Here is a 26,986-nt window from a genome sequence, read left to right on the forward strand (position 1 = left end):
GCCAGAATCTGGAGGTAAGAACCACGGATAAACCAACAGTTTATGGCTTGCCAGTTGGCTCTCTGACTTGCTCTCCGTCTCAAACTCAGCTAGCTGTCTTTCACCAACCAGGCCCACCTGCCTAGGGAGGTTTTCTCCCAGAGTGGTTGGGTCTCTCCTACATTAGTCAGCAACCAGGGCAGTGTCCCACAGAAATGCCCACATGCCAATGTGATCTGGGCAACTCCTCAGCTGAGGTTTTACTCAGATCTCGGGCTGTGTCAGGTTGGCCTTTGAGGCTAATGGTTTTTGCCCACCTTTACATTAGATTATTTTTGGTTGGTGGAGATTTTTTGAGTGGGAGGGTGTGAGAGGGGGGCTTGAGAGAGGGTCTCTCTACGTCCTAGAACTCACTGTATACTAGAACTCACATAGTTCTCCCTGCTTCTGCCTCCTGAGTACTAAAATTAAAGGCTTGTAGCACTATGCCCAGCTTCGCATTGGATTTTTTACTACTGAGTTTTGGGAAGTTATTTTATGTATTGTAGATATAAGTCTGAACAGGTTATAGATAAAAGGATGAACATGTTGTTGGTATAAGGATGAAGATGTCATTTGCACAGATTTTCTCAGAATATGTAGCTTACGGTTTTCATTCTCACAACAATGTTTTCTTGCTTGAATTATTTCTTAAATATTAACTGAACAGTAACCTAAGCATCTTTAAACATGCTACAGAGACATCTCAGTAGTTAAAAGCACTGACTGTTCTTACAGAGGATCCAGGTTTGATTACCAGCCCCTACACTGTGCTTCTAAACTGTCTGTGACTGCTGACGCTCTCACCAAGCACACACATGGTGCACAGATATATTAGCAGGCAAAGCACTCTCACATAAAATATACAAACCTAATACCAATTTTAAAAATAAACATAATGGACTAGACTCTGCCTTGTTTGGCTCAGAGTTCTTCATGTAGAGCTATCTGAACAGCATAGCGAAAAGTATCATTTGATTTTTCCCAATTTGGGGGATCTCATTTTCTAAAAAAAAAAAAAAAAAACACAAAAACATTAAAATAACTCAAACCCTTCTCAGATATTTTGCATCTCATCTCATTTCTGGCCTTTAACCCTTAATACAGGATTAGAATTAAAATATCCCCTTCCCCTACTTTACTGAAGGCACAGGCCTCTCAGGACTAATAGGGGGGAGGGGAGCTCATACTTTTTAATAGGAATGAAAATATTTTGCATGATAAAGAACAGTAGATAACTTAGTTGGACCTTAATCATCACAGTGTAGTGGTTCAACTTAAAAAATAATATCCACTTTTCTTTCCCACAGGAGAGTAAGATTGGGAAAAAATGAACAACTAACTACCGCAGGAACAGGTGAAGGAGAACACTGAGACACTTAGGAGGAAGTCAGCGTATAGTGGCCATCCCTTGACATGTTAGGGTTATGGAGGCCAGGCAGAAATGAAGATATTCTAAAGGTACACCTGTAGCTCTCAATTTGACTATCAGAAACAATGAACCTTAAGGAAATGGGAGTTTCCCCAGGAATCTCAAGCTAGGAGAAGTAAGAGTCCCCATGTGGAGGAGTGGGTAAAGATGACTTGTCTTCTTTGCGGACATTTTGACAACTTGTAGGGCCGCCTTACGGATGAGACTGAAGCCCAGATGGTGATGAGTCTCTGTAGGGCCGAACCACACCTTGGACCGGAATGTTTAGAGGGGCATCCCCGGCCCTTTTGTCTGTTTGCTTTGTTTTGTGACACAGGGCCTCACTATGTAGCTCTAGCCGTCCTGAAATCCACTATATAGACAACGCTGGCCTCTGATTCACGGAACTCCACCTGGCTCTGCTTCCCAAGTGCTGGATTTAAAGGTGTGCACACGGGGCAGGTTGGTACCCACGGAGGACCTTCCCCTTCTCTGAGGAGAAGGAGAGGGAAGGATGGGGATGGCTGTGTGAGGGGAGGACTGGGAAAAGGGAAAGGGCTGTGATCAGGATGTAAAGTGAATAAAAAATTAATGGAAAAATACATAATAATATTTAGATGCTAGAAACAACTCTTACAATGATAAAGTTACCAATGTATGTTTCATTTCTCTCTGTTTATCTCCATGGGCATACATGTGCAATTTTCATGTTTGGCATTTTTATGTATATGAATTATCTATGTAATAAAAACTTCATAATCTGGGGTAATAAATAAATAAATGCACCACTATACCTGGCAGCTGGCACTCTATTTAAACTCTAATCTCACTTTAGGACCCCAAAGATACATGGACTTGGGAGATTCACTGGATCTCTTTGTTCCTCTTCCCAATGTTGCTGCATTGGATAAATCCTTTTTTCTCCTTTGCACTATTAATTTGCCTTTTGTGATTGTCTTATTGAGGGTGGGTGGCTGAACCTAGCTTAGAGCACAGGCCTTGACCTCCAAGTCCAATAACTCTTAGGCATGGACAAGACAGTAGGTTAAATGGGAAGGAAGGTCTGGGGTGCAACACTATGGCAGGGTACTTGCCAAACAAATATAAGGCCACAGGTTCAATTTCCAGTACCTATGCATAAATGAGAACTCATTGTGTCTATAAGCTTCTGGTGTATAATAGTCAGTTGTATTACTTAGTATATATGCTTGTACCTGGCATATTGGAATATCTGTTATTCCTTGTGGTGATCAAACCATTTCTTAAGGTGAACTCCCAACTTTCATGGTATAGCTCTTCATTCTAGATTTAATCTTTCCTTAAACCTTTAATGGGTGTTCATATTCCAGTGCTGTGCAAGGCATAGAGAACAGAAATTAAGAGTTTCCTACTTTGATGAGGTTCACACTGCGATAGCATGGGAAATAGCCAACAGTTTTAAAATATCATAGGATACATAATGTGATGGGACAAGACAATACCTATGTTCCTCCATCTTGTATTCTTGCTGAAGCCGTTTCAAGTTTAAGTAGAGTTTAATCTCCTTCCAACTTTGTTCTAGGAATCCAAGGTCAGGATGCCCTGGCTAACTTAAATTAGCTTCTGTTAAACTTAGCTTCTGTTAAACTGTGCAGGACCCCCTCCAGCTCACCACTTATCTTAGCTTCTGTCAAATTGCTTGCTTGCATAAAGTCACCCTCCACTCCCCAAAGTGAGATATCTAAGTTTCTGCCTTCAAAACCCCCGTGCTTTAGGTACTCCATGCTACACTTCAGTCTGGAATACCTGGGTATAGTCCCAGACAGCTGGAATAAAGACTTTTAATCAGCTACAAAATGTGTCCGAGTGGTTATTTCTAGTGGGCTCCCTGTCACATTAGCACTGTAAAGAGGCAGGGACAATCAGATCTGCCTGCTGAATAACAGAGTCACCAAGAAGAGACATTCTTGCTAAATACTTATTAGTGTTTATTTTTATTTTTACTCACGTGTTATGGGCGTTTTGCTTATGTGTGTATATGTGTTCAGTGTGCTTGCCTACTGCTCACCAGATGCCTTGAAACTGGAGTTACAGATAGTTTTAAGTAGCCATGTGGATGCTGAGGGCTGAACCTTCTGATCCATATGTCAGCCCCCAAATTTATTTGTGTGTGTGTATGTTTGTGTGTGTGTGTGTGTTCATGGAGTCCAGAAGAGGGCAGAGAATTATCTGGAGTTATCATGAGCTATCCATGGTGACAGGATTAACTCTGTCCTCTATAAGAGCAGTAGCTGCTCTTAAACCCCTGAGCCATCTCCAACACCTTGCTAAATATCTTTTAAATCCAGTGTTTGTTTTTCTTCCATAATGGGGGAAAAAGGAACTACAGAAAAAGAAAAGGGGTGGGGGAAGACTGGAATTGAATTTTTCAAGGATAAGATCGTCGTGGAAAAGCGAAGGCTTTGGGAAGTCAGATTTATTCATTCAATATCATATGTGTATTTCATTTCCTCCACCCTATGTGGCCCGGTGGGAAGCCAGGTGATAAATTGCAACACAATGGGGAAAGAAATAGTGCAGGGAGATTCAGAAACCTTTGCGGTTTCTAATCTGGAACATACTGCAATTTAGTTGGGCCTGGGGCACAATTAAGCACTGCTGTGTGTTCTTGTATTCTGAAGCCTGCAGTGGGATATGTGTGGGCAAACTGAAAAGTCCTGTAGGGATGTGCGAAACTTTGTGAATGCACAACAAACCTAATGTCCTTGTCTACTAGGCACATCTCAGACTATACCTGCACTCCCTATGCCACTTTCATCCCCTTGGGAGAGATTTCTACGATTTTCTTGGTAAATTAGGAGAGGGGGAAGAAATCTGATGTAGCAGGCACAGCAAGAATTTAAGAAATAACTCAGTCCTCTTGGCTTTTTTTGGGGGGGGGTTCATCTCCCTATGTGTTCACCCTGAATCCATAAATTATCTTCAAAGTTGGGTGTCCTAGCTGGACATAGCTTGGCAACAAGGAAGGGAAGGAAGCCACACAAGAGAAGGAACCATTGACCTCTGACTTTATCGTTAAGTGTTTAACAAATCTGTCAGTCATATGTGAAGCAGGGCCGTAGATTAGAAGGAGACTAAAGCAATCTACTCCAATGCACCAGGCGGGAAAAATTCATCCGGGCCCTGCAGGGCGCAAGCGCACTGCTGGGCCTCAGCCAGGCCTTGCCTAGAGCAATGAAAGTTCTAGCCTCAACGACGGGAAGGCACCGTTGGCGCCTCCATGTTTTTTCCCTTCCAAGCTTCACTTTGGGAACTCCAATGGCTAGCACCGTGCTTGGCGCGCAGTGCTCCAGCCACTGCGGGAAAACCGAAAAAGAAGTGACCTCCCGGCCCTGCGCTCCTGCGGATCTTTGCCAGGTGGTAACACGGAGCACCCTGGAGGCAAAGGCGTCCCAGGAAGAAGCAGAGCAGACCCTAATCCTGCCTCCCCCCAGGCTTGTTGGCTGTCCCCGGGAGTCCCCTGTCCCCAGAGGCCACCCCCCAGGCCAAGGTGAGACTTCCCCCGCGCCGGGGAGGCAGGCAGCCGCGCGCTCCCCGAGCCTGCGAGGCGCCGTGGGCGGTTGGCCGGCCGCCGGCTGCTACCAGTCGCGAGTCCCCGAGGCCCTGCGCCAGGCGCCTGGCCGAAGGGTCTCCTCTCTGGGCGTCCCTCCCTTTGCGTCGGCGAACCCCGAGCCTGGCTCGGTGGGACCGTCTCAGGACGCGCGGGGCAGCTCTCCGGCGGCCGCAGACATGAGCTCGACTCCCGGGCTGCCCACCCCGGGGGCCTCGCTGGCCCTGCGGGTGTCCTTCGTGGACGTGCATCCCGAGGTGATCCCGGTGCAGCTGTGGGGACTGGTGGGCCAGCGACGGGAAGAGTACGTGCGGCTGAGCCGGGAGATTCAGGAGGCCGCAGCCACGCGCGGCCCTTGGGCGCTGGGTGGGGCCTCGGCGTCGCCGGGAGAGCTGTGCCTGGTGCAGGTGGGGCTCATGTGGCACCGCTGCCGCGTGGTCAGCCGCCAGGCGCAGGACAGCCGCGTCTTCCTGCTGGACGAGGGCCGCACCATCACGGCGGGCGCGGGCTCGCTGGCCCCGGGGCGCAGCGAGTTCTTCCACCTGCCCTCCGAGGTGCTGGGCTGTGTGCTAGCCGGCCTGGTGCCCGCGGGAGGCGGTGGCGCCGGCGGTGGCGAACCCCAGCACTGGTCCTCTAGCGCCGTGGACTTCCTTAGCAACCTGCAGGGCAAGGAGGTGCACGGACGGGTCCTGGACGTGCTGCTTCTCCATCGCCTGGTGCTGCTGGAGGTGCCCGTTGTGGCTCAGCAGATGGAGGAGCTGGGCCTGGCCAGGCAGGTGCCAGACAGCCTCTTCTGTTCCCTGCTCAAACGCTACCTGACCGCGGCGGGGCTGGGCAACTCCGGAGCTCCAGTTCTGCCGCGAGCCGCGCCCAAACAAGAGCATCCTGGGTTAGATTATTTCTATCCCCAACTGCAGCTGGGGGTGACGGAGCCCGTGGTGGTCACCCAAGTGTGCCATCCTCACCGCATCCACTGCCAACTCCGGAGCCTCTCGCAGGAGATCCACCGCCTCTCTGAGAGTATGGCCCAGGTATACCGGGCGTCCACGGGGACAGAGGATGAGGACTCTGGCAGTGCCACCTGGGAGGAGAGGGAGGAGAGCCCAGACAAGCCGGGGTCTCCGTGTGCTTCCTGTGGCTTGGACGGACAGTGGTACCGGGCTCTCTTGCTTGAAACTTTCAGGCCTCAGCGCTGTGCCCAGGTGCTGCACGTCGATTATGGAAGAAAAGAACTAGTGAGCTGCAGCAGCCTTCGCTACTTGCTGCCCGAGTATTTTCGAATGCCCGTGGTGACCTACCCGTGTGCCTTGTATGGACTCTGGGACTGCGGAAGAGGCTGGTCCCGGTCACAGGTTGGTGATTTGAAAGCTCTGATCCTGGGCCAGTCAGTGAACGCCAAGATTGAATTTTACTGTTCCTTTGAGCACAAGTACTATGTCACCCTGTATGGGGAAGATGGAATTAATCTCAACAGTGCCTTCGGAGTACAATCCTGTTGCTTGGCTGACCGATTTCTCGAGAGTCAGGGGCTAGAGGAGGATGAGGAGGAGGAAGATATGGAGGCTGCTTTTCACTCTCAGTCCCCTGCTGAGGAAATGGAGGAGGAGGTTTCCCTCCCGTCCTTGAGCGCCATCAGGCTGAAGATGAATGCCTTCTATGATGCCCAGGTGGAGTTTGTGAAGAACCCCTCGGAGTTCTGGATTCGCCTGAGAAAGCACAAGAACACCTTCAGCAAGCTGATGAAGAAAATGTGCAGCTTCTACTCTTCGGCCAGTAAGCTGGATGGCGTGATTTTGAAACCTGAACCGGATGACCTGTGCTGTGTCAAATGGAAGGAAAATGGCTACTACCGGGCCATGGTCACCCGACTGGACAGCAAGAGTGTGGATGTGTTCTTGGTGGATCGGGGCAACTCTGAGAACGTGGACTGGAGCGACGTGCGGATGCTGCTGCCTCAGTTTCGGCAGTTACCAATACTGGCTCTGAAGTGCACCCTGGCCGACATCTGGCCTTTGGGGAAAACGTGGAGCCAGGAAGCGATCTCATTTTTCAAAAAGACAGTACTCCACAAAGAATTAGTGGTCCACATCCTTGACAAGCAGGATCGCCAGTATGTCATCGAGATCCTTGACGAATCCAGAACAGGGGAGGAGAACATCAGTAAGGTCATCGCCCAAGCCGGATACGCCAAGTACCAGGAATTTGAGGCAAAAGAAAACATCAGGCTCAGTGCCCACTCGCCGGGGCACGTTTCTGGTCATTTCATGGCGGAGCCTGGCAAAAGACCTTCCGTCAAGAAGGCTGAAGGAGAACAGAAGGCGAAGCGAGACAGTAAAACCCTGCCTGTTTTAGAAGCTTTGGCCAAGGTGGCAAACCTTCCGAGTATCTCCGCTGGGCAGGCCGCACACGACAAAGAGAAGGGAACGGCCGACTCTTCTCTCCTCACTCTGAATTTCTTGAAACTGAAGCCAAGCTGCTGTGGGAAAGGCGAGCTGGAGGTGGGCAGCACCGTGGAGGTGAAGGTGTCTCATGTGGAGAGCCCCGGCTCCTTCTGGTGCCAGCTGATGAGGGATGCGCAGGGATTCAGAACCCTGATGTGTGACATCGAGGACTTCTGCAAAAGCCAGCCAGCCCCCTACGAGGGGGACACCCGCGCTTGCCTGGCAAAGCGGACCGCCAACGGAAGATGGTCCAGAGCTCTGATCAGCGGGGCCCAGTCTCTAGAGCACGTCAGAGTGGTGTTTGTGGACTATGGAGACAAGGATGTGGTCTCTATGAAGGACATACTCTCTGTCAGTGAAGCGTTTCTCCAGGTCAGAGCTCAGGCATTTAGATGCAGTCTTTATAATTTAATTCAGCCAATCGGTGAAAATCCCTTTGAGTGGGATGAAAAGGCAGTCCAGGCTTTTAGTGGGTTTATAGATAACGCCTGGCAGAATAACTTAGAATTAAAATGCACAATCTTTGCTTTGGCATCAAGGCATGATGAAGAGTGGTTCAATGTGGTGGACTTGCTAACGCCCTTTCAGAGTGCCTGCCATTTTTTGGTAGAAAAGAGATTTGCAAGGCCTGTAAAACTCCAAAAGCCCCTGGAACCTTCGGTCCAGCTACATTCTTACTACTATTCTACCCATGACCTAAAAATCGGAAGTGAAGAATTGGTGTACATAACACATGTTGATGACCCTTGGACATTTTATTGCCAATTAGCGAGGAACACAAATATTTTAGAACAATTATCATACAACATTATACAGCTAAGTAAAGCCTCATTGAATTTAAAAGCATCCAACTTGAACCCTGGAACCTTGTGCCTTGCCAAATACACCGATGAAAATTGGTACAGGGGGATAATAACAGAAGAGGAACCAAACAAAGTCTTCTTTGTTGATTTTGGGAACACTCACATAGCAAGTGATGGTCTGCTCCCCATCCCTCGAGATGCCTATGATGTCTTACTTTTACCCATGCAAGCTGTTAAATGCTCGTTATCTGACATTCCTCATCATATCCCGGAGGAAGTCACGGCATGGTTCCAGGATACTGTTTTAGATAAGTCATTGAAGGCTTTAGTTGTAGCAAAAGACCCAGATGGAAGATTGATTATAGAGCTATATGATGACAGTATCCAAATTAATGCTAGTATTAATGAGAAGCTAGGGCTCCTCGGATACAAAAACAGAACAAGAAAAAAGGATAAAGAGAGTGACATAATCCTCCACGCAACCGAAGCTCCTGAGGATAAAAATGAGAGCGTGAAGTCACCGCCTACAGAATACTTGAGTAAATCGGGAGATGGCAAATCACACAGTATAGAGATTATGGGCGAACCGTGCAAACCCAAGATGAGCCCAGCATGCAAGGAGCTCAAGTATTTACAAGGCTCAACCAAGGCCAACCTAGTCACTCTGTATCAGGACTCTATGGGAAACAAAAATGATGGGGGCTTTCCCTTAACAAGAGAAAAGAAGGAAGACATGTTTACCAGCTCACCTGTGGGGGCTGCCAAACTAGACTCCGCTCTTCCTGAGGGAAGGCTAGGGGAATCCGGCAGCAAAGACCTGCCTCCGAAGTTCTGTGAATTCCCACGGAAAACCATAGCGCCTGGCTTTAAGACCTCTGTGTATGTGTCCCATATCAACGACTTCTCCGATTTCTACATCCAGCTGATAGAAGATGAAGCAGAGATCAATCGTCTTTCTGAGAGATTAAATGATATCAGAACAAGGCCCCAGTTTCACACGGGTCCACCTTGGCAAAGTGGAGATGTGATATGTGCCATTTTCCCAGAAGACAACTTATGGTACCGAGCAGTGGTCATGGAACAACAGCCCAACGACTTCCTCTCTGTACAGTTTATAGATTACGGCAACATGTGTGTGGTCCACAATAACAAAACGGGTAGGCTTGGCCCCATCGATGCCGTGTTGCCAGCACTGTGCCTCCATTGCTCCTTAAGGGGGCTTTTGGTACCTGACATGGTGGGCTGCAAGGAGATGGTGGCTTACTTTTCCCAAAGGACAGAAGAGGCTCAGATAAGATGTGAATTTGTTAAGTTCCAAGGCACCTGGGAAGTGGTCCTCTCGGATGAACATGGAATCATAGCTGAAGATATGATGAGCAGGTTTCCGCTCAACGAAAAGTCTCAAATGGGGCTTACCACCCAAATCATGAAAGGGGACTCTTCAAAGTCTGCTAACAAACCTGACATGGACACTTCAGTGTTTCTTAACTGGTATAATCCCAAAATGAAGTTGATAAGAGCCTATGCCACTGTCATAGATGGGCCTGAGTACTTTTGGTGCCAGTTTGCCGATTCTGAGAAGCTGCAGTACTTAGAAACTGAGGTTCAGAGTGCCGCAAAGCAGCTTGCAGACAGGAAAAGCTGTGCCCAGTGTCCCCGAATTGGAGATCCGTGCATCGTGAGGTACAGAGAAGATGGACATTATTACAGAGCCGTCATCACTAATATCTGTGAAGATCACCTTGCGTCTGTCAGGCTTGTGGACTTTGGGAACATCGAAGACTGTGTGGACCCCAAAGCACTTTGGAACATCCCTTCTGAACTCCTGCTGGTCCCCATGCAAGCATTTCCATGCTGCCTTTCTGGTTTCACTGTCTCTGGTGGAGTATGCCCTCAAGAAGGAAATGATTATTTTTATGAGATAGTCACAGAAGATGTGTTGGAAATAACAATATTGGAGATCAAGAGGGATGTCTGCAACATCCCCTTAGCAGTTGTGGAGCTGAAAAGCAAAGGCGAAAGCATTAATGAGAAGATGAAGAAATATGCCAAGATGGGAACCCCCAAGAGTGACCTGTACTATGATAAACATGGAGCAGAGAGAAAGGGAGGCCTTAGGCCCACCAGTCCTGACCTTGGCCTTAAGAAACCAAGTCACAAAATGGCACAGGATAAGCCGTTTTATGTGGAAGCCCGGGCATGTGAGCTCTCTGAGAGGATTGAAAAAGATTTGAACATTGAAACCAAGACAAGTAAATTCTATGAGCGTAGCACCCGGAACATTTTCGAAGCTTTCGAGAACTCATGCAAAGGTAAAATGGGCTCTGAGAGGCTAGATGGCAACATGGATTACCATTTTGTGGACAGAGCCAAGTTTGACGATACCTACCTCATTACAGGATTCAACCCTATAATGCCCCATGCTAGTGAGCCGAAGGAGCTATTGGAACTGAATTCACTAGAGGTACCGCTCTCTCCAGACGATGAATGCAAGGAATTCTTAGAACTGGAGTCCATTGAGTTGCAGCACTCCCCTGTCGGGGAGGAAGAAGAGAAAGAGGAACTAGGCCTGGGGTCTCCGATGGCACCTCCGTCCCCCGGCTGCGAGGCAGGAGCCACCCTGGAACCGTTTATGGTGCAGCTTCCCCTGGACTGTGAGACGGAGAAGCAGCTAGACTTGGAACTCCCAACGCCCCAGCTGTCCTTGGACGACAGCCTCAGCCCTTTCTCCGCAGTCGTCAGTCCGAACATCCAGGAGTCCACGTGTGCCGAGGACGAGGGGAAGCCGGGTTGTGCGGGCTCCTCTGACGACGGCCACAGCAGGTCACCAATCCTCCACCACCGGAAGAGCGGAGATTCTCCCACCCATGATGACCTGAACCTATCCGAAGAGGAGTTTCCACAATTTGAAAGCAGAGACAACACTGCTTTATTGGCGCCTTTGTTCTCGGGGGAAGAAGCCAGAGACGGAAGGAAGTGCGGGGTCGCTGTGCCAGGTGTGTTGGTCTCTTTCCCCTTGAAGCCTTTCACTGGTTCTTGTTTGTGTTCTAGAAAAGGGGTAGCTATTGGCCGAGTTACATTAAAAAAAAAAAAAAAAGAAAGAAATTAAATACAAAGAAGATACTCAGTTTTGAATTTTATGTCAGGCGTTTGATTTTTGCTTGTTTTGGCTTTAGAGAAAAAGTCCTGCTCTATGCCCCAGACTGGCCATGAATCCACTGGGATGGCCGGCGTATGCCATCTGCCTCACCAGGAAGGACATTTTGAAGCATGGAAAATACAGTTGTAAAATCAGTGGAAATTAAAAAGGCTGAATAAAATGCCATAATATTAATTTTATGTTTTAAAATAAGATGGCTCAGCAGTTAGGGATACCTACTGCTTTTGCAGAACGCCCAGGTTAGGGTCCCAGCACCCACAAGGTGGGTCACAACCACCATACTTGTCTCCAGTTCTCCCCGGGGGATCTGGCCCCCTCTCCTGACCTCCACTTGCTTCCGCATGCACACACTGAGGCACACACACATTCATATAATTTAAAAAAAATAAACAAAATGACTAAAATCTGTGTCTTAATAAAGACAATCCCATGTAAAATGCAAGGAATTGTTTTGTTAAAATCAAAACAGTAAATGTACTGCTACATTTTGAAAATGTGGGCTTCCCTTAGTCCATCATGCCTGTAAACAGATTTACAGTGGAGATCATTTTGCCTGTGTTTTTGTTGTTGTTGTTGTTTGTTTGTCTGTTTGTTTTTTGTTTTTTCCTGGACTTAATTGTATCGTGTTGACTTTGCCATGCATTGAGAAATCTTTAAACAGAATTTAGGTTTAGGGAGCTTCTATTAATAAAAGAGTCAACAGTCGATAGAAACCTCGGGGGGCAGTCAATAAATATTAACCTTCTTATTTGCTATTTTCTGCTTCTTAAAGATTTGAAGGAAACAACGAAAACCTCCTAAATACTTTAAAGTGGGTGTGGGGGGGTATGGGGGTGTGGGTGTGACTGTGTGGGTGTGGTTGCCCTTGGAGGGTGGGGTAGCCAGACTTCCCTGAAGCAGGAGTTTCAGGCAGCTGTGAGCCCCAGATGTTGCTTCTGGGACCCACAGTTGAGTTTTCTGGAAAAGCAGTGTGCATTCTTCAGAGCTGGCCACCTCCCTAGCTCCAAAAAAAAAAAAAAAAAAACAACAGCAAAAAAAGTTAAAGTAACATTAAATGGTTACCACTCTCAGCTTTGCATGAACAAGCTTGTGCTTTTCAGATGTCTGTGTTTATATTGTTGAGTTTGAACCATGATATAAAAATGGAGAAAGCAGTGGTAGAAGGAGAATGAAGAGTCACAGATTTCTACCACCTGGAAGTTCTCAGGGGTCACACCATGGTGCACTTTCCTTTGGTCATATTTTAGTCCCCTGTGTATGTTTGTTGCAAACAGTTTAAAAGCTAAATGCAGATTATACTGCCATACAGAAATGGAACCTCTGCTTTAAGCCCTTAAAGCCTGTTCAGTGGGCGAGAGAGATGGCTCATCAGTTAATAGTACAGCATGCTCTTGCAGAAGACCCAAATTGGAGTCCCAACACCCACATCGAGCATCTCCCAACCACTTGCAACTCCAGGTCCAGGAGATCCAGTGCCCTCTTCTGGCCTCCGTGGGAACCCACACCCGTGTACGTAGACACACACAAATACAAACATACATGAAAGTCAAATATTTTGAATGTGTCCAGAATGGATGATAACCTTTGCCAGATATATTTCATACAGATGGCGCACATCTGAAATACACAAAGATCTTTTAAAAATAAACACTAAAAAAATGTCCACCAAATTTTTCAATCAGCAACTTGGCCAATTAACTGAATTGACAGTTCTCAAAAGTAAAGACACAAAATGGTGTCCATGGCCACCAGGGAAATTCAAACTGAAGGTACTTTGAAATTCCTAATTCTAGTAAAAATGGGTGTCAGAAAGAAAACAAATGAAGAAGCAAGAATGCGGATGTTACCAAAAGTGAGATGAAGGAGGACCCTTTACACACTGCTAGTGGAAGTATAACCTAGTGTATGGAAATTGCAACGGAGCCTTCTCAAAAAGTTGAAAATACAGCCGGCTAAGATACAGCTGTCCCTGGGTGAATATACCCAATGGGCTCCTGTATTTGGTTAGAGTGTCGTAATAAAACACCAAGGCCAAAAGCAACTTGGGGAGGAAAGTGTTTATTTCGTTTTGTAGCCTGTAGTCCATCGTGCAGTGAGGTCATGGCAGGAACCGCCTCCGGGCTGATACGGCTCATACGGGAGCTACAGAGGGGTGCTGCTGACTGCCTTGCTCCCCATGGCTTGCTCAGCCTGCTTTCTTACAGAACCCGGGACCGCCAGCCCAGGGATGGCACCACACACCGTGGGCTGGGCCCTCCCACATCCTCAGCCACTAATCCTAGACCGTGCTCAGTGATAATGACGGTAGCTTTTGGTAGGGATTTTCAGTGTAGAGGTCAAATTCAGTTCTTGTTTTTAGCTTTGTTGTTTTGGTGGAAGTGGGAGGATTGTATAGAGTTGTGCCACATGTATATGTGTGTGTATATATATATGTGTGTGTGTGTGTGTCTCTGTGTGTGTGTGTGTATATAATAAAATTGAGGAAAGATACTTAGAAAATATACTAATATATAACTTGCATGTTACTAATCAAATGAGGCTAGGAGAATGCTTCTCCTGTGTGTCTCGTGCTAAGGTGCTAGTCTGTACACATTGAATCTTCCTGTATTCGATTTAGCCGTCCAGCTGCAGAACACCTACACTCTGAAAGGCTTCTCTGTTGGATCGAAATGTGTCGTGTGGTCGAGCCTAAGAAACACGTGGTCCAAGTGTGAGATTCTTGAACTAGCCGAAGAAGGAACAAGGGTAAGGGAAGGTGAAGGAGTTTGTTTCAAAGTGCCCTTGCTATGAGAGCTTTACTAATGTCACCACAACATCAACGATTCCAGGTAGCTATCTGTCTATCTCTGTTCGCTAATCCCTGCCCATTTCTCCTGACGCCTTGATGAAGTTTTTGAGAGTCAAATCTACCCTTCTTTTAGTGTAAACACTGGTAGGGGCTTACAGTTTATTGTGGTGTTATTATTGTTTTGTTTCGTGTAATCTGGAAAACATACTAGAGTTGCTGGCCTGTTCTTTAAATTCTCTATTCCTGGGCCTTGGCCTGACGTAACGTGTTCTGATTTTCTTGAGGTGGGGGTTCATGAATATCCGTTTTCACACTATTAAGACTGACTGGGCTGGAGAGGTGGCTCACTGCTAAGAGCGCCTGTGCTCTTGTAGAGAAACCTGGGTAGGTTCCCAGCACTCCTGTCAGGCAGCTCAAAACCACATCTCTCTCCAGCATCCTCTCCTGGCCTGCACACCCGGGTTGCACATTGGGGCAAGCAGGCACACGCATATGCAGCTGAGTAAATCATAAAATGGGAGAACCACTGTGTAGGGTATAGATGGATTTCATAAGCATTATGCAGACAACCCTCCGCTGAGTGTCAGAGTGCTCTCCAGCCTTAGGTGTTACTTAAAACTTTGGACCATATTTTAGACATCATCCTGTTTTCCTCATATACGCACACACATATATGCATGCTTTTGATCTGGTGTATGTAACAAAGCAGTCCCATTGCACCTGTGTTCCATCCCATCCGCCACATGATCTTTATCTTCTTTTGCTGCTGTTTCGTTTTTGAGACAGGGTTTTTTTGCCTTGCAAGTGCTGGGGTTAAAGGCATGCCCCGGCTTACAACATAATTAATTGCAAAATATCATTAATGATTTCCTTTAGCCATTTCCTCTTTGGAGAAACACAGTTTGATATTATGAATAGGTTTTCCTTATAGTTTCAAACTCTATCCTCAAGAAAGAGCCAAATACCTGTAATCTATCCAGTTCTTTGATATGGCCACACACCTTTTGAGGCAGAAGTGTACATGCTACATTTATTGTCTTTGTCTGATTTTAGGTCTTTTTTCCCGTTAAATTTGGAACCCTTGAGATCTTAATTTTAATTGTTGTTGATCTCTTAGCATACGTACTCAAAATGTTTGTAGTGCAGTGCTGAGGTAAAATTTAATACAGCATTTTTTTTTTTTTCTTTTGAGACAATGGCTTGAACAGCCAAGCTAGCCTCAAACTCTACATGAACCAGTTTCCTTGAACATGTGAGCCTGCTGTTTCCACCTCCCATGTGCTGGGATGACAGGCATGCATCCCCACACTTCGGGGGTGGAGCCTAGGGCTGTGCCTGCCAGACAAGCACCCCACCAGCTGAACGAGATGCCCCACCCCAAAGCAACCATCTTTCCTGTTTTATTGTAGACATTCCCACGACACCTTGGGCATCTTCAGTTTGTAGAGCTTGTCTTTTTGTTTTGTTTTGCTTTGCTTTGCTTTGTCGTTGTTGTTTTCTTTCTTTCTAAGTGTTCTCTTTCCTCCTAGGTTGTGAACCTTTCAAATGGTGTGGAAGAAACAGTAAGCCCCGAGAATGTCTGGAATGGCATCCCCAAGGTAGATAAGAATCGCGCTGAGGTACGGCTGTGGGACCATTAACTAATGAAAGCACTGTTCTTTATTTTTCAAGACGGTTGCACAAGCACTTTCAAAGTCCTTGTGTTAGGAAGAATGAAGGGGGAAAAAAACCTGCATCAACACAGTTGACAACATCAATAACAAAATCAGTTTCTGGGATTGGAGGCCAAGTATCACTTTGGACAAACAAGTCATCCATGGTTTGCTCATTGATTTTTCCAATTTGAGGTTAAAGAATGTTGGTGAGTTATACGGTATATTTTTGATCTCCCCCCCCCCCAAAAAAAAATCCAAGACATAGGACAAAATTTAAAATGAAGTTGCTGGAGATAGCTCAGATCATTTCTTGCAGAGGACCTGAGTTGACTTCCCAGCACCCACTTTGGATAGCCAATAACTGCCAGCAACTCCAACTCCAGAGTATCTTATGCCCATTTCTGGCCTCCAAGGACACTTGCATTCACACAAACACACACACACACACCACATATATACATACACAAAATATTTTTTTATCTTAAAATGAGAAAATAACCCCTCCTTGCAATCAGCTTTGCAGAGCCGAGCTGGTTGATGCCTTGGTTTTTTTTCACACCTTTTACCATTTAAGTTGAATGTTCGTTCATTGCCAACACAGATGGTACTGCAGCACACAGTTTTACAGTCTGCTGAGGACTCTAACGGTGGACAGTTTCCACAGTCACCAGGATTGTGTCCCTGGGTATTGAAGTTTGTTGTGTTTGCATAGTTGGATTTGGACTTAATGCTTCCGACAGGCCTGCTCATCATGGTTTGCCTCTGCTGATTGTCTTTTCTCTGGAGAGATGCTTCAGGTTTCCCAACCTTTTTAAGCTGAGTCATTTGGGATTATGCCCTGAGCATTTCAAATCCTATAAGACCTGGGCCCTGTAAACATGTTCTGGAGGAGGCTGAGGTTTTCATTTTAGTGGGGTATTGCCTAAGGTTCCTCTTGCAAACTCCGTCTGTCTGTGGCTGATGGCTCACACGTCAGTTAAGTTTTCAAAGCCTTTGCCGTGATGCTCGGGTCTGTCTGATTCTCGGGCAGATCTGGAACTCAACAAGGCGGTGGTCAGGTGTGAAACACTGTTGGGCTGCTGCTGCGAAGCAAAAACATGGAGCCATTCTGAGACTTAGCCTCAGCCTGTACTTAGTGTGAGGGTTAAAACCATGCCGCTTCTCTCCTGAAATTTCCTCTACGCTGTGTCACTTTCTGGAAGTGGAGGACACACATGCGTGTATACATGCGTGCATGTGAAAGACAGAGGTCAACCTCAGGTGTTCCTCAGGAGCCATCCGCCATGGTGACTTTTGCTTTGATGGTCTGGTTATTGTTTTGAGACAAGGGTCTCTCGCTGAAGACTGGGCCTGTGCTGACTGGTTGCTGCCTGTCTCTGCCTGTGTCTACAAAGCATGCTCTACCGTACCCAGCTTTTTATATTAAGGTTGTTGATTGACGTGAGTCCACGTGCTTGTGTATCAAGCACTTTGCCCACGATAGTGCATCAGCCCTGACAAGCTTTGGTTTTGATCCCCTAGGGTAGAGTTCTATGTTTCTTTCTTTGTCTTTTGTGGTCTTTCTGTTCTGTTGTGACTGAGCTTGCCACTGGAGTGAAGCAGGTGTAGGGAAAGGAATAAACCTAGCCTTGTTCAGATAACAGAAGGGCAGAGACAGGCTCCTCCATAGTCTAGGTCCCCACACACCCTTGTTACTCAGTACAAGACCAGAAGAAAATAGCACAGTAGAATTTCTCCCCATTTCCTGTCTTCCGGTATTCAGGGTCATTGCATTCCAGCCTTTGGCTAGAGACAGAGCCTTTCTCTGATACTGCTGTCTAACCCCACAAATGGTTTCCATTTGGCCTGCAAAAGGAGTACAGGTGTGTGTGTGTGTGTGTGTGTGTGTGTTTGTGTGTGTGTTTGTGTGTGTGTTTGTGTGTGTGTGTGTGTGTGTGTGTGTATGTGTGTGCATAGCTCCCACCTACCATGAGTCCCAATTATTTTCATTGTCAACCTCTTTACTCTTGAAAACTTGCATTTGCTTTTTTTTCCATTGTGTCTGGAACTGTCAGTGAGGAGAGAAGTTAGGGACCTCATTCCATACTGGCCACAACTGGAAGGCCATAAGCAGTGTCTTGACGTTCAGATACTGCAGCCTCTTCCGGGCATGTGACTGTTAAAAGCGTTGGACGTCACTCTTTAGCCCCCTTTGTCAAACCACAACATCCTGTTACAATTTTACTAATTTTCCCCCCTTCTGGTTGGATCCAGCTGTTAATTTTGAAGCGTCCATACTCCAATATAGATCTGTGGAATTCTAGCTGGATAAAATGCCCCGTACCAGCCAAAGCAGGGTGGAGCGGGACTAGTTAGGAATACCCAAGTGGTACACTCATATATGCAATCATTGGTGGCATTATCTAAGCCAGCTAGCACAGGCAAAGAGACCACTTAGGAGGAAAATATTAACATTGTTAAATTTGGTTCCTACTGGGGCTTAAATGATCCTGTAATGTGGGGGAGCTCAGATAAGACACCCACTCACCAACGAGCATTATGAGTCACTAAATCATGCATGGCTTCATGAGACATGAAGCCATTAGTGTCTACGTGTGTGATTTTTAAGAATTTTTATCTGAACAATTTAATTGTACCACAAAATGCCTTGCTAATGAGTTTCACTTGCACATTATGCTTTTAGTTACTGAAGGGACTGCGATCATTAATAACTCACTGGGGTCTCAGCATGGATAACAGGTCTGAATAACAGCTATCTGAAGAGCGACGTCCCCCTTTTTAATTCATTTAGAGTTCCAGGCAGTGTGTTCTGATCCCGTTCACACCCTTTCCCCTGCTCTTCCCAGATCCATGAGTCTTCCCTCCCCACCCATCTTCGCATCCTTTGTTTCACACCCTTAAAGACTAATTGTGATGATATCCAGATATTCTTGGGTGTCTGGTTTCCCAGTGGGGCATAATCGACCTCGCAGGAGCAAGGCTCTAGGGAAAAGCTGTCTCTTCTTCCAGTTGTCAATGTCTCCGTGGCTGGGGGGCGAGTGGGATTTCAGGCTCAACACCCATCTCCATGCTGGGATTTGGTCCAACTTGGGTTGGCACAGGTCTTGTGTGTGCCGTCCTAATTTGCTGTGGGCGCAGCTGCCCTGCTGTTTCCAGAACACAGTTTCCTTATGGCTCTTACACCTTTTCTGGCCCCTGTTCTGCAATGGTCCCGGGCTTTGGGAGGATTGGGTACAGTCTATATGTTCCCTTTAGGGCTAAGTATAGTGCATCTTCCCGGGTAGGCCTGGAGCTCTCTGGAGTGTGGAGGATGACCTTGAACTTCTGGTCCTTCTGTCTCCTCCCAAGAGCGAGGATGATAGGTGCACACGCATTTGTCCAACCACCTCTCCCTCCTCCATCAAAGCTGCCAGGGTTGGGAGAGCTTACATTCGGGAGACTGCTGCCTCCCCGCCGGGGTGACATGCCCCAGCAGATGTAAGGAAGAGGGAGGAGTCGGTGGACCCAGGGTGCGCTTCTGACCCTGATCCCTGGCTCTGAAACCAAACCATGATCACACCAGGAACGCACTTTCCCGTGTATCCCCATCTGCAGTGAGGTTCTGACTTTAAACTACTCTGTGCTTACCGTTTTGTCAATGATGATAACTCAGAGGTTTCATTTGTTAGGCTGTCTTCCAAACAGTGGGGAAGGACCTTTCCTTCATGTCGTCAGATGACACCACCATCAAAGGTAACCCGTGCGCTTAAAACCACACTATTTTTGTCACCCAGAATTTCCAATTCTTAAAGACAGCATTACCTTTAATCTCTCAAGTGGAATGGTTTGTCAGCTTCTGTGGATAGTAGCAGAATAGCAGAACTGTGTGTGTCGGGGCGGGGGAGGGATGTTTAAATGTAGTGAGTTGGGATAAATAAGAGGAAGATTTGCTAAAATGTCAGAGGGAGTTTGTTGGTGAACTTAAGTTAATCTTAGAAGTTAACTTCTGAAGTGGATAAACTAATACTTTAAAAGGCATGAAATGGTTTTCCCAGGGTAAGCAAGGTGGCATCAGTGGGTAGGTTAAGGCACCAGCTGTCATGCCTGGAATCTTGAGGTCAAACCTAGGGACCCACGTGGTGAGAGAACTGACATTTGCAAACTGTCCTCTCGCCTCCACACGCACGTGCCCACCCATTCTCCCTTAATAATGATAATAATAAATATAACTTTAAGATTAGGTGCTTTCTCAGAATTAACTTGTTTACATATTTAATTTGTCCATCTGTCAATCTTCTGGAGTTTCTTTCTGGACATTTAGTTTATCTCCATGGTGCCGTATTGCTCGGTGGGTATGGGGACCCGCTGCCAAGCCTTGCTGACCTGACCCTGGATCCCACACGCTGTGTTCCAGTTTGCTTTCAATTCCTGTGATAACACAACCAGGACCAACAGCAACCTGAGAGGAGAGTGTTTGCTTGGGACATTCCAGCCGCAGTCCGTCATGGAGGAAATTGAGGGCAAGAACTGAGGCGGGAGCAGAGGCAGGCTAGGTTGCACTGCAGTTCATCTTCAGCCACCTTTCTTGCACCTCCCACGACCACTCGCTCAGGGCTGGCACTGCCCACATAGGCTGGGTTCTCCCGCGTGGTTTATTAATCAAGAATGTGCCACACAGACTTGCCCAAAGAACAGTCTAATACAGAAATTTTCTCAATTGAGTTCCTTCTCCTGGACGATCCTAACATGTGTCACTTTGAAAACAAACAAAAACCCACTTAACCGGTACGTGGCATAAGGAGGAACTGACTTGCCAAGTTGTCTGTATTGCCACACATCTCCATGCACACACACACACACACACACACACACACACAGTGTACCAGCATGCTGGCTCTTAGAACTGTAGACAAAGTCAGCCCCCCCCCCCCCCCCGTGGCTGTAGTAGAGATTGGCTGCTGTGTTACTCTCATTCTAGCAAAAGATGAAATCAGCCAACTTCAAAGCGCCTTAAAGAAGCTTTAGTACTAGGTACGGAGAAGAGTGTTAAAAAGGAAACGACTGATTTCTTAGGAATAGTTCTGAGTCCTTTGTGGGGCTTTCCTCCTCCTCCTCCCTGCCTGCCCTGTTGTTACTCTGCTTTCTCTTCTCAGGCTTTTCTTCTGTTTCAGAGGAGCAGCATGGAGGAGATGCAGATTCGACTCTGGAGGTATAGGCCCTGCCAATCAGAAGCTGCCTTTAACAAGCCACGTGCTACCCCAACTGGAGGAAATGTAAACCATGCGGCCCCTGGAAGTTGTCCTTCGTGGGGGAATGATCTGAGATGGAAGCAGTAGGTCTCAGGTTGACAAAGCAGCCTGTTTATTGCTCTCTAGAGGCATCTGGGCTTGTCCCTCAGCCTGTAGTCTTCTAGTGTTTTAGCCAGGATAATTTATTTTGCCAAACAATTGGCTAGCTTACTACTATATTCATAAAATTATATCTTTCCAATAGATTGTTTATATTAAAGTAGAAAACTCTAGGTTTGTGACTGACAGGAGCTGCCAAGTAGCACATCTTTGTTAGCAAGGTCGTCAGAACCCTTGTTTTGCTTTGGAAGCAGATGCAACACAAGATTTAAATAAAGTTTATTCTTAAAGCTGTGGTGGTCTCCCGTGTTCTTTTGTTTCTCCTCTGTAACTGAGGAGTGGAGAGGCTTGGTGCTATGAAAACTTAGCTCTGATCTGGCATGGTGGGACACACCTTTAATCCCAGCACTAAGGAGACAGAAGCAGGAGGATCTCTGTGAGTTTGAGGTCAGCCTGGTCTAGATAGTAGGTTCTAGGCCAGCCACAGCTACATAATGAAACCCTGTTAAAAAAAAAAATAGCTATTACCTAACTGGTTACTTTTAAGTTTACATTTCAAAGAGAGAGAGAGAGAGAGTGTGTGTGTGTGTGTAAGTAGATATGAATGTGGATGCATGCATGCCAAAAGACACATGTGCAGACCAGTAAACAACTTTGCAAGAGTCGATTCTCAGTACACCACCTGGGTTCTGGGGATAGAACTCAGGTCATCAGGTACAACATGAAAAGCGCTTGATACATGTAAAGCACATTTGTCCTTTCCTATGAGAAATGCCCAGTGTGCTAGTTTATGTTTTAAATTGTAGTTCACGGAATGTTTTTGCATTATTTTTCTCCTTTGAGCATATGCGTAGAGAACTGTAAAAAAAAAATCTTAAATAAAACATCATTTCGGGCACAACACTTAACCATTTTAAAAATAAAAAGGTATGCCCAATGTGAATAAGGTGAAGGTATATATAAATATATATATATATATATAATATATATTAAAAATAAATAAAATATTATCAGCCCCTGAAGTCCCATGGGAACAGTGAGAATTGAGCACCTTAAAAACTGGGTGTTGCTGGGCAAGGTGACACAATTCTTTACACCCAGCACTCATAAGGCAAGGGCAAGCAAATCTCCACATTCAAAGCAAACGTGGTCTACATGCTGGGTCCCAGGCTAGCCAGCATTTCACAGTGAGACCCTGTCTTAAAAATGTAAACAACAGCAACAAAAAATGTGGGTATTGTTTCAGCGATTGGAAAACGGGAGAGGTTGCGTCACAAAACAACTGAGGAAGAGGCTGGAGAGATGTCTCAGCAGTTAAGCCTTCATATTGCTCTTGCAAAGGACCAGAGTTCGGTTCCCAGCACCCATTCAGGGCAGCTCATAACCACCTTTAACTCCAGTTCCAGGAAACCTGACTGCCCTCTTCTGGCCTTCATCAGCACCCACACAAGTGGCAGGCTCACCAGAAGCATTCATACACACACACACACACACAGAGAGAGAGAGAGAGAGAGAGAGAGAGAGAGAGAGAGAGAGAGAGAAGAGGGAGAGAGAGATATATTCTTACAAACTAATAATTGAAGAAAAACAATGCTTGCTGACAGTTTGGCTGACGCAGAGAAATGTCATTAATGACCAAGAGGAAAAGAAGGTACACCATGGCCAGATGTGTAAGCCTTCAGTTTTATGTTAAGGAATTTTATCTATTTAAAGACTTAACGTGACTGGCTACCAGGGACTAAATGATGGCAAACCGGAACACGGTTGCCTCCTAGGTGGGCAACAGAGGGTGACCATTGTCGTCCACACCGCCCAAGGCAAATTCACACTCTGTAGAAATCTGTAGAAGTGACAGGATGCAGGATGCTTAAACCCAGATCATGTGCTCCCCTCGTGGACAGCCTAAATGCTTGCAGCCACTGTGAAAGACTCCTTGTCTGATTCTCAGATGCAGACCCATGTACACACCCCTGAAATGCCGGGGAGATGGGCCAGTGGGTGAAGCATTTGCTACGAAAGGGCATGAATTTGAATCTCTAGAGCCCAGGTAAAGTCGGGGACAGTAGGACTTGTTTGTGACACCAGCGCACCTTCATGGGACAGGTGGCAGAGACAGGTGAATTCCTGGAAGTCTGAGGACCAGTTAACTTGATAGATGCAAAGAGAGCCTGACTCCAGCAAGGCGGAAGGATGCTGCCTAGTCTCCACGCATGTGTGATGACATGTGCACTGGCATGTCCATGCACACATGAATACACACATGTACCTCTCCATGTGCAAACACATAGCACACACAAAATGCTATAAAACCCCCTTTAGACTTTCACTTAACTGTCAATTTTACAATATTGTGTGTGTGTGTGTTTTCAAGACAGGGTTTCTTTGTGTAGCCCTTGCTGTCCTGGAACTCGCTCTGTACACCAGGCTGATAGGGAACTCAGAGATCCGCCTATCTCTGCCTCCCAAGTCCTGAGATTAAAGGTGAATGCCATCACATCCTGGCTGTCATATAAAATTAAAACACCCAAAGCTGGCTGAGAATTTTGAACGTTTCCTTTGTGTCCTTGGAAGTCTTTGCATGAGTGGGGATACCTGGCCTGCTTCGCACAGCCTGGATGCTCACAGCACGTCCATTTAGTAAAGCGAACACATCAGAGATTACGGTATTGAAAACCTAAATTACCAACTCTGATTCTATGACACTTGTCTCAGATATTCTAAACACCTCACATCACCTTTCATCGTCGATTGAATTGAACAGCACCACCAATTCTGCCCCAAGACAATGACTTCCTGATCAGAACAACTAAGTTTCTTACCTCAGCCAAAGGTCACAGAGAAACGCTACACAAGACTCTCATTTTGCTCGAACTCGACTCTGCTGCTCAGAACAGAGAACCAAAGACAGGACAGTCTGTTCTGTTTTTATTATAAGTTTGAGGATCTCGTGTCATCTGCAACAGCTTTTCACTGGCACTGTTCCTGTCAACACACTTCTGTAAGTGCAATATGAAAGTGGCTTTTCATTTGACACCTAAAGGACCAGCCTTGCAAAATTATGATTTAGACTGTTGATAATTTTCGTATGCTCTATTTTATGTTTTGTTTTTGTTTTTTGTTTTACATTTAAAGGGGGAAAGGTCTAAGCATCCATTACTATTCCATAGTAAAGTGTACATTTAAAAATGGTTGGGTAAATACATTATGGTTTCTCTATCTCCTGCGTATTCTCTCTCTCTCTCTCTATCTCTCTGTCTCTCTCTCAATTTTGAAAGGAGACTCTCTCTCAACAAGCTCTTCTAATTCTGGGTGTGTGAGTCTGGAGAGTGCTGCAGAGCCGGGGGCTGAGTGACTCCATCATAGGGTGACCCAGGGATCAGGTTCTCATTTTTTCCTTCCACCAGAGAGTCCCACTGATCAAAGTCTTTATGAAGTCCTATTTTTAAAAAAAGAGAAGACATAAATGTTGAGACTATTAAACAGTTGGATGCCACTAGGTGGCAGCATAGAGTCACAGATTACAGAGCCAGTGCAGTACAAACAGAATTCCCAGAGGACAGGCGTTCTGTCCAAGGCCACCAGGTTGCTTTAGCAAATTCATAACCCTCCAGAGAGGCTTACAAATAAGCAAGATGCTGTCAGTATCCCCCAAACGAAAGTTCACCTCAGGATCCATAGAAGGACTGTTAGCTTCAACATTGACATATATACACATGCACACACCTATTAAACAATGCAAGGCAACAAAATTCACTTTTTAAGCCTAACTTTCTGCTTTATCTACTGGAAACCAAATGGAAACAGCTACAATAAGAATAAGACTGAGTGAATAGAAAATGGTTTTGTCCATTGAGAACCAAGCACTCTGAGGACCAGAAGAATGAATTGTTTCTTACCTAAATGCTTTTGTAAGAAAGCCAGAGAAGCTTTGTTGCTGAGGCCAATGGCTACACTGGAGTCTATTTCCCCTCTTAATTGCAGCCTTTTTCCAATTATTTTGCCAGATAGATAAGTAAAGTCGACAAAAGTCTGGTGCACTGAACCCCTAAAAGAGAAATAAATAACTTACATTGCATGAAAAAATATATTATTATTATTATTATTATTATTATTATTATTATTATTACAAATGTACAAAAAAGTTTTGGCCCCATTGAATAATTCTCTGCAAAATAAGGAAACAAAATGTGGACTCTGGTCATTTTTATGTATTTGAGGGTCAAAATCCCTTCATTTAATCATCCTAAAATTCAATTCCTCTTCTGGCTAGAAAAATAAAAACTTCAACTATTTTTGCTTGAAAGTCTTTTTAAAATCTTTATGTTCATTGAGTGTGTGCATGCACACTTGCTGGCAAAGACCAGAAAAGCTCATTGGATCCCCTGGAGCTGGAGACATGGGCCTTTGTGAGCAGTCTGACTTGGGAGCTGGGATTCAGAATCAGTCCTCTACAAGGTCAGCAACTGCTCTCAACTCTAGGCATGTCTCTAGCCCCGCTTTGAATAATCTTGTTGTGAGTTTAAAACCACATCAGGATATAAGCACACGGCTATCACTCAGGGCATCCCTGCGTAGCTTGGCAGTGCTTACATATTGTTCCAACAAAATGGATGCTCTCACCTTTTCCTTAAAGACTTTCAACTACTTAAGGATGAACTGCCATCCCTCAGATCTATAGGCATTCGGACAAAAGTAGTCAATACCCAGCTATCTATTAAACCGACAATAGCAGCACTGTATAATTCATGGCATTAAAAGCCTTTTCATTTAAGTCTGGGGCTGAAGAGATGTCTCCATGGTTAAGATCACTTGCTGCGCCTGAAGATGACCTGGGTTTGTTTCTTAGGGCCTACACAGCGGCTCACAGCCAGTTCCAGAGGGACCTGACAATCTCTTCTGGCCTCTGCAGACACTGCACACACTTGGTGCACAGAGATACAAGCAGGCCAAGCACTGAAATGCACCACATCAAAAAAGAAAGCGGGTGTGAGCGGATGGGGCTGAAGACACCTAGAAGGCTTCACTACGATGAGCAAGTTCTGTGGTGGAGCGATAGAAGGGGAATGGTTTGTACGTTATGAAAAGGGCTGGCACTGGAGACTAGAGGGTGGTGAGGAACAGCTGGATGTGAGTACCCTGATGTGAGTAGCTTGTGCTGCCACTTGAGGCCATGGTGAGGTCCAGGCCCACGTCTGGCTCTGTGGTCCTGCAGCAAAAGGGATCTCCGTCAATGTCCATGGCCCATGTTCCCACCAAAGGCCACACAGATATTCTTGGTCCTGGCTGCCACCTGGGGCCATGTCAATGTCTGAGGGCTGTGCAGAGCTGGCCTTGCCCCTCCCTGGTTTGTCTCTCAGGAGAGCTGGCCCCACCCTCACTTGGAAAGTATGGCAGAGCTGGCCTCTGTGGTGTCGGCACAGAAGAGCTGGTGATCTGACTAACTCAGCCACCATCCATGTCCAGATCCAGGGTTTTGAGATGGCCTACCCCAACATCTACCCAATCTACCCCATCTGTGAATTGCTACGGTGCATGAAGGCACGGGCCCTGTAGAACTAAAGCTGCAGGATCTCCAACATACAGGTCAACAACAGGATATCAGAAGTCCCAATGAGGATCCAGCATGGATAGTGTAGCAGAGACCAGAGGCCTCAAACCAGACCAAGGACTCATTACAACGAGCATTTCCATGTAAAGCTGTTTGGGTGTAAGGGTCTACTGTGTGTCACACCACAGCTTCGGCAGAGAGATTTACTTCCTTATTTATTTCCTTTTCTTTTTATTTATTGGGAGG

General features: G+C 46.2%; 2 protein-coding genes across 4 annotated transcripts in view; one reads left to right on the forward strand and one right to left on the reverse strand.

Moving 5' to 3' along the window:
- Positions 1-5,197: 5,197 nt before the first annotated feature.
- Positions 5,198-21,389, forward strand: Tdrd6 (tudor domain containing 6). 3 transcript variants are annotated; one of them, XM_060369692.1, is made up of 6 exons: positions 5,198-6,791; positions 7,371-11,258; positions 14,040-14,167; positions 15,740-15,829; positions 19,534-19,597; positions 20,998-21,389. In XM_060369692.1, exons 1-6 carry the CDS (start codon positions 5,198-5,200, stop codon positions 21,057-21,059), a joined length of 5,826 nt encoding a protein of 1,941 aa, XP_060225675.1. In that variant the 3' UTR covers positions 21,060-21,389. The 3 variants fall into 3 exon arrangements, with proteins under 3 accessions (XP_060225675.1, XP_021498873.2, XP_060225674.1); XM_021643198.2 differs by having other exon boundaries at positions 5,198-11,258; XM_060369691.1 differs by having other exon boundaries at positions 5,198-11,258; positions 21,016-21,389.
- A 2,711-nt stretch (positions 21,390-24,100) lies between these two features.
- Pla2g7 (phospholipase A2 group VII) overlaps positions 24,101-26,986 on the reverse strand; it is a 33,063-nt gene continuing 30,177 nt past the window's right edge. Inside the window, exons 11-12 of the mRNA XM_021643201.2 lie at positions 25,089-25,237; positions 24,101-24,628 (exon numbers count right to left, since the gene is read on the reverse strand). Coding sequence (XP_021498876.1) covers positions 24,492-24,628; positions 25,089-25,237 — 286 coding nt within the window. The 3' untranslated portion in view covers positions 24,101-24,491. The remainder of the gene's footprint in view (positions 24,629-25,088; positions 25,238-26,986) is intronic.

The sequence above is a fragment of the Meriones unguiculatus genome, chromosome 16, assembly GCF_030254825.1.
Source record: "Meriones unguiculatus strain TT.TT164.6M chromosome 16, Bangor_MerUng_6.1, whole genome shotgun sequence".
Lineage (NCBI taxonomy): Eukaryota > Metazoa > Chordata > Mammalia > Rodentia > Muridae > Meriones > Meriones unguiculatus.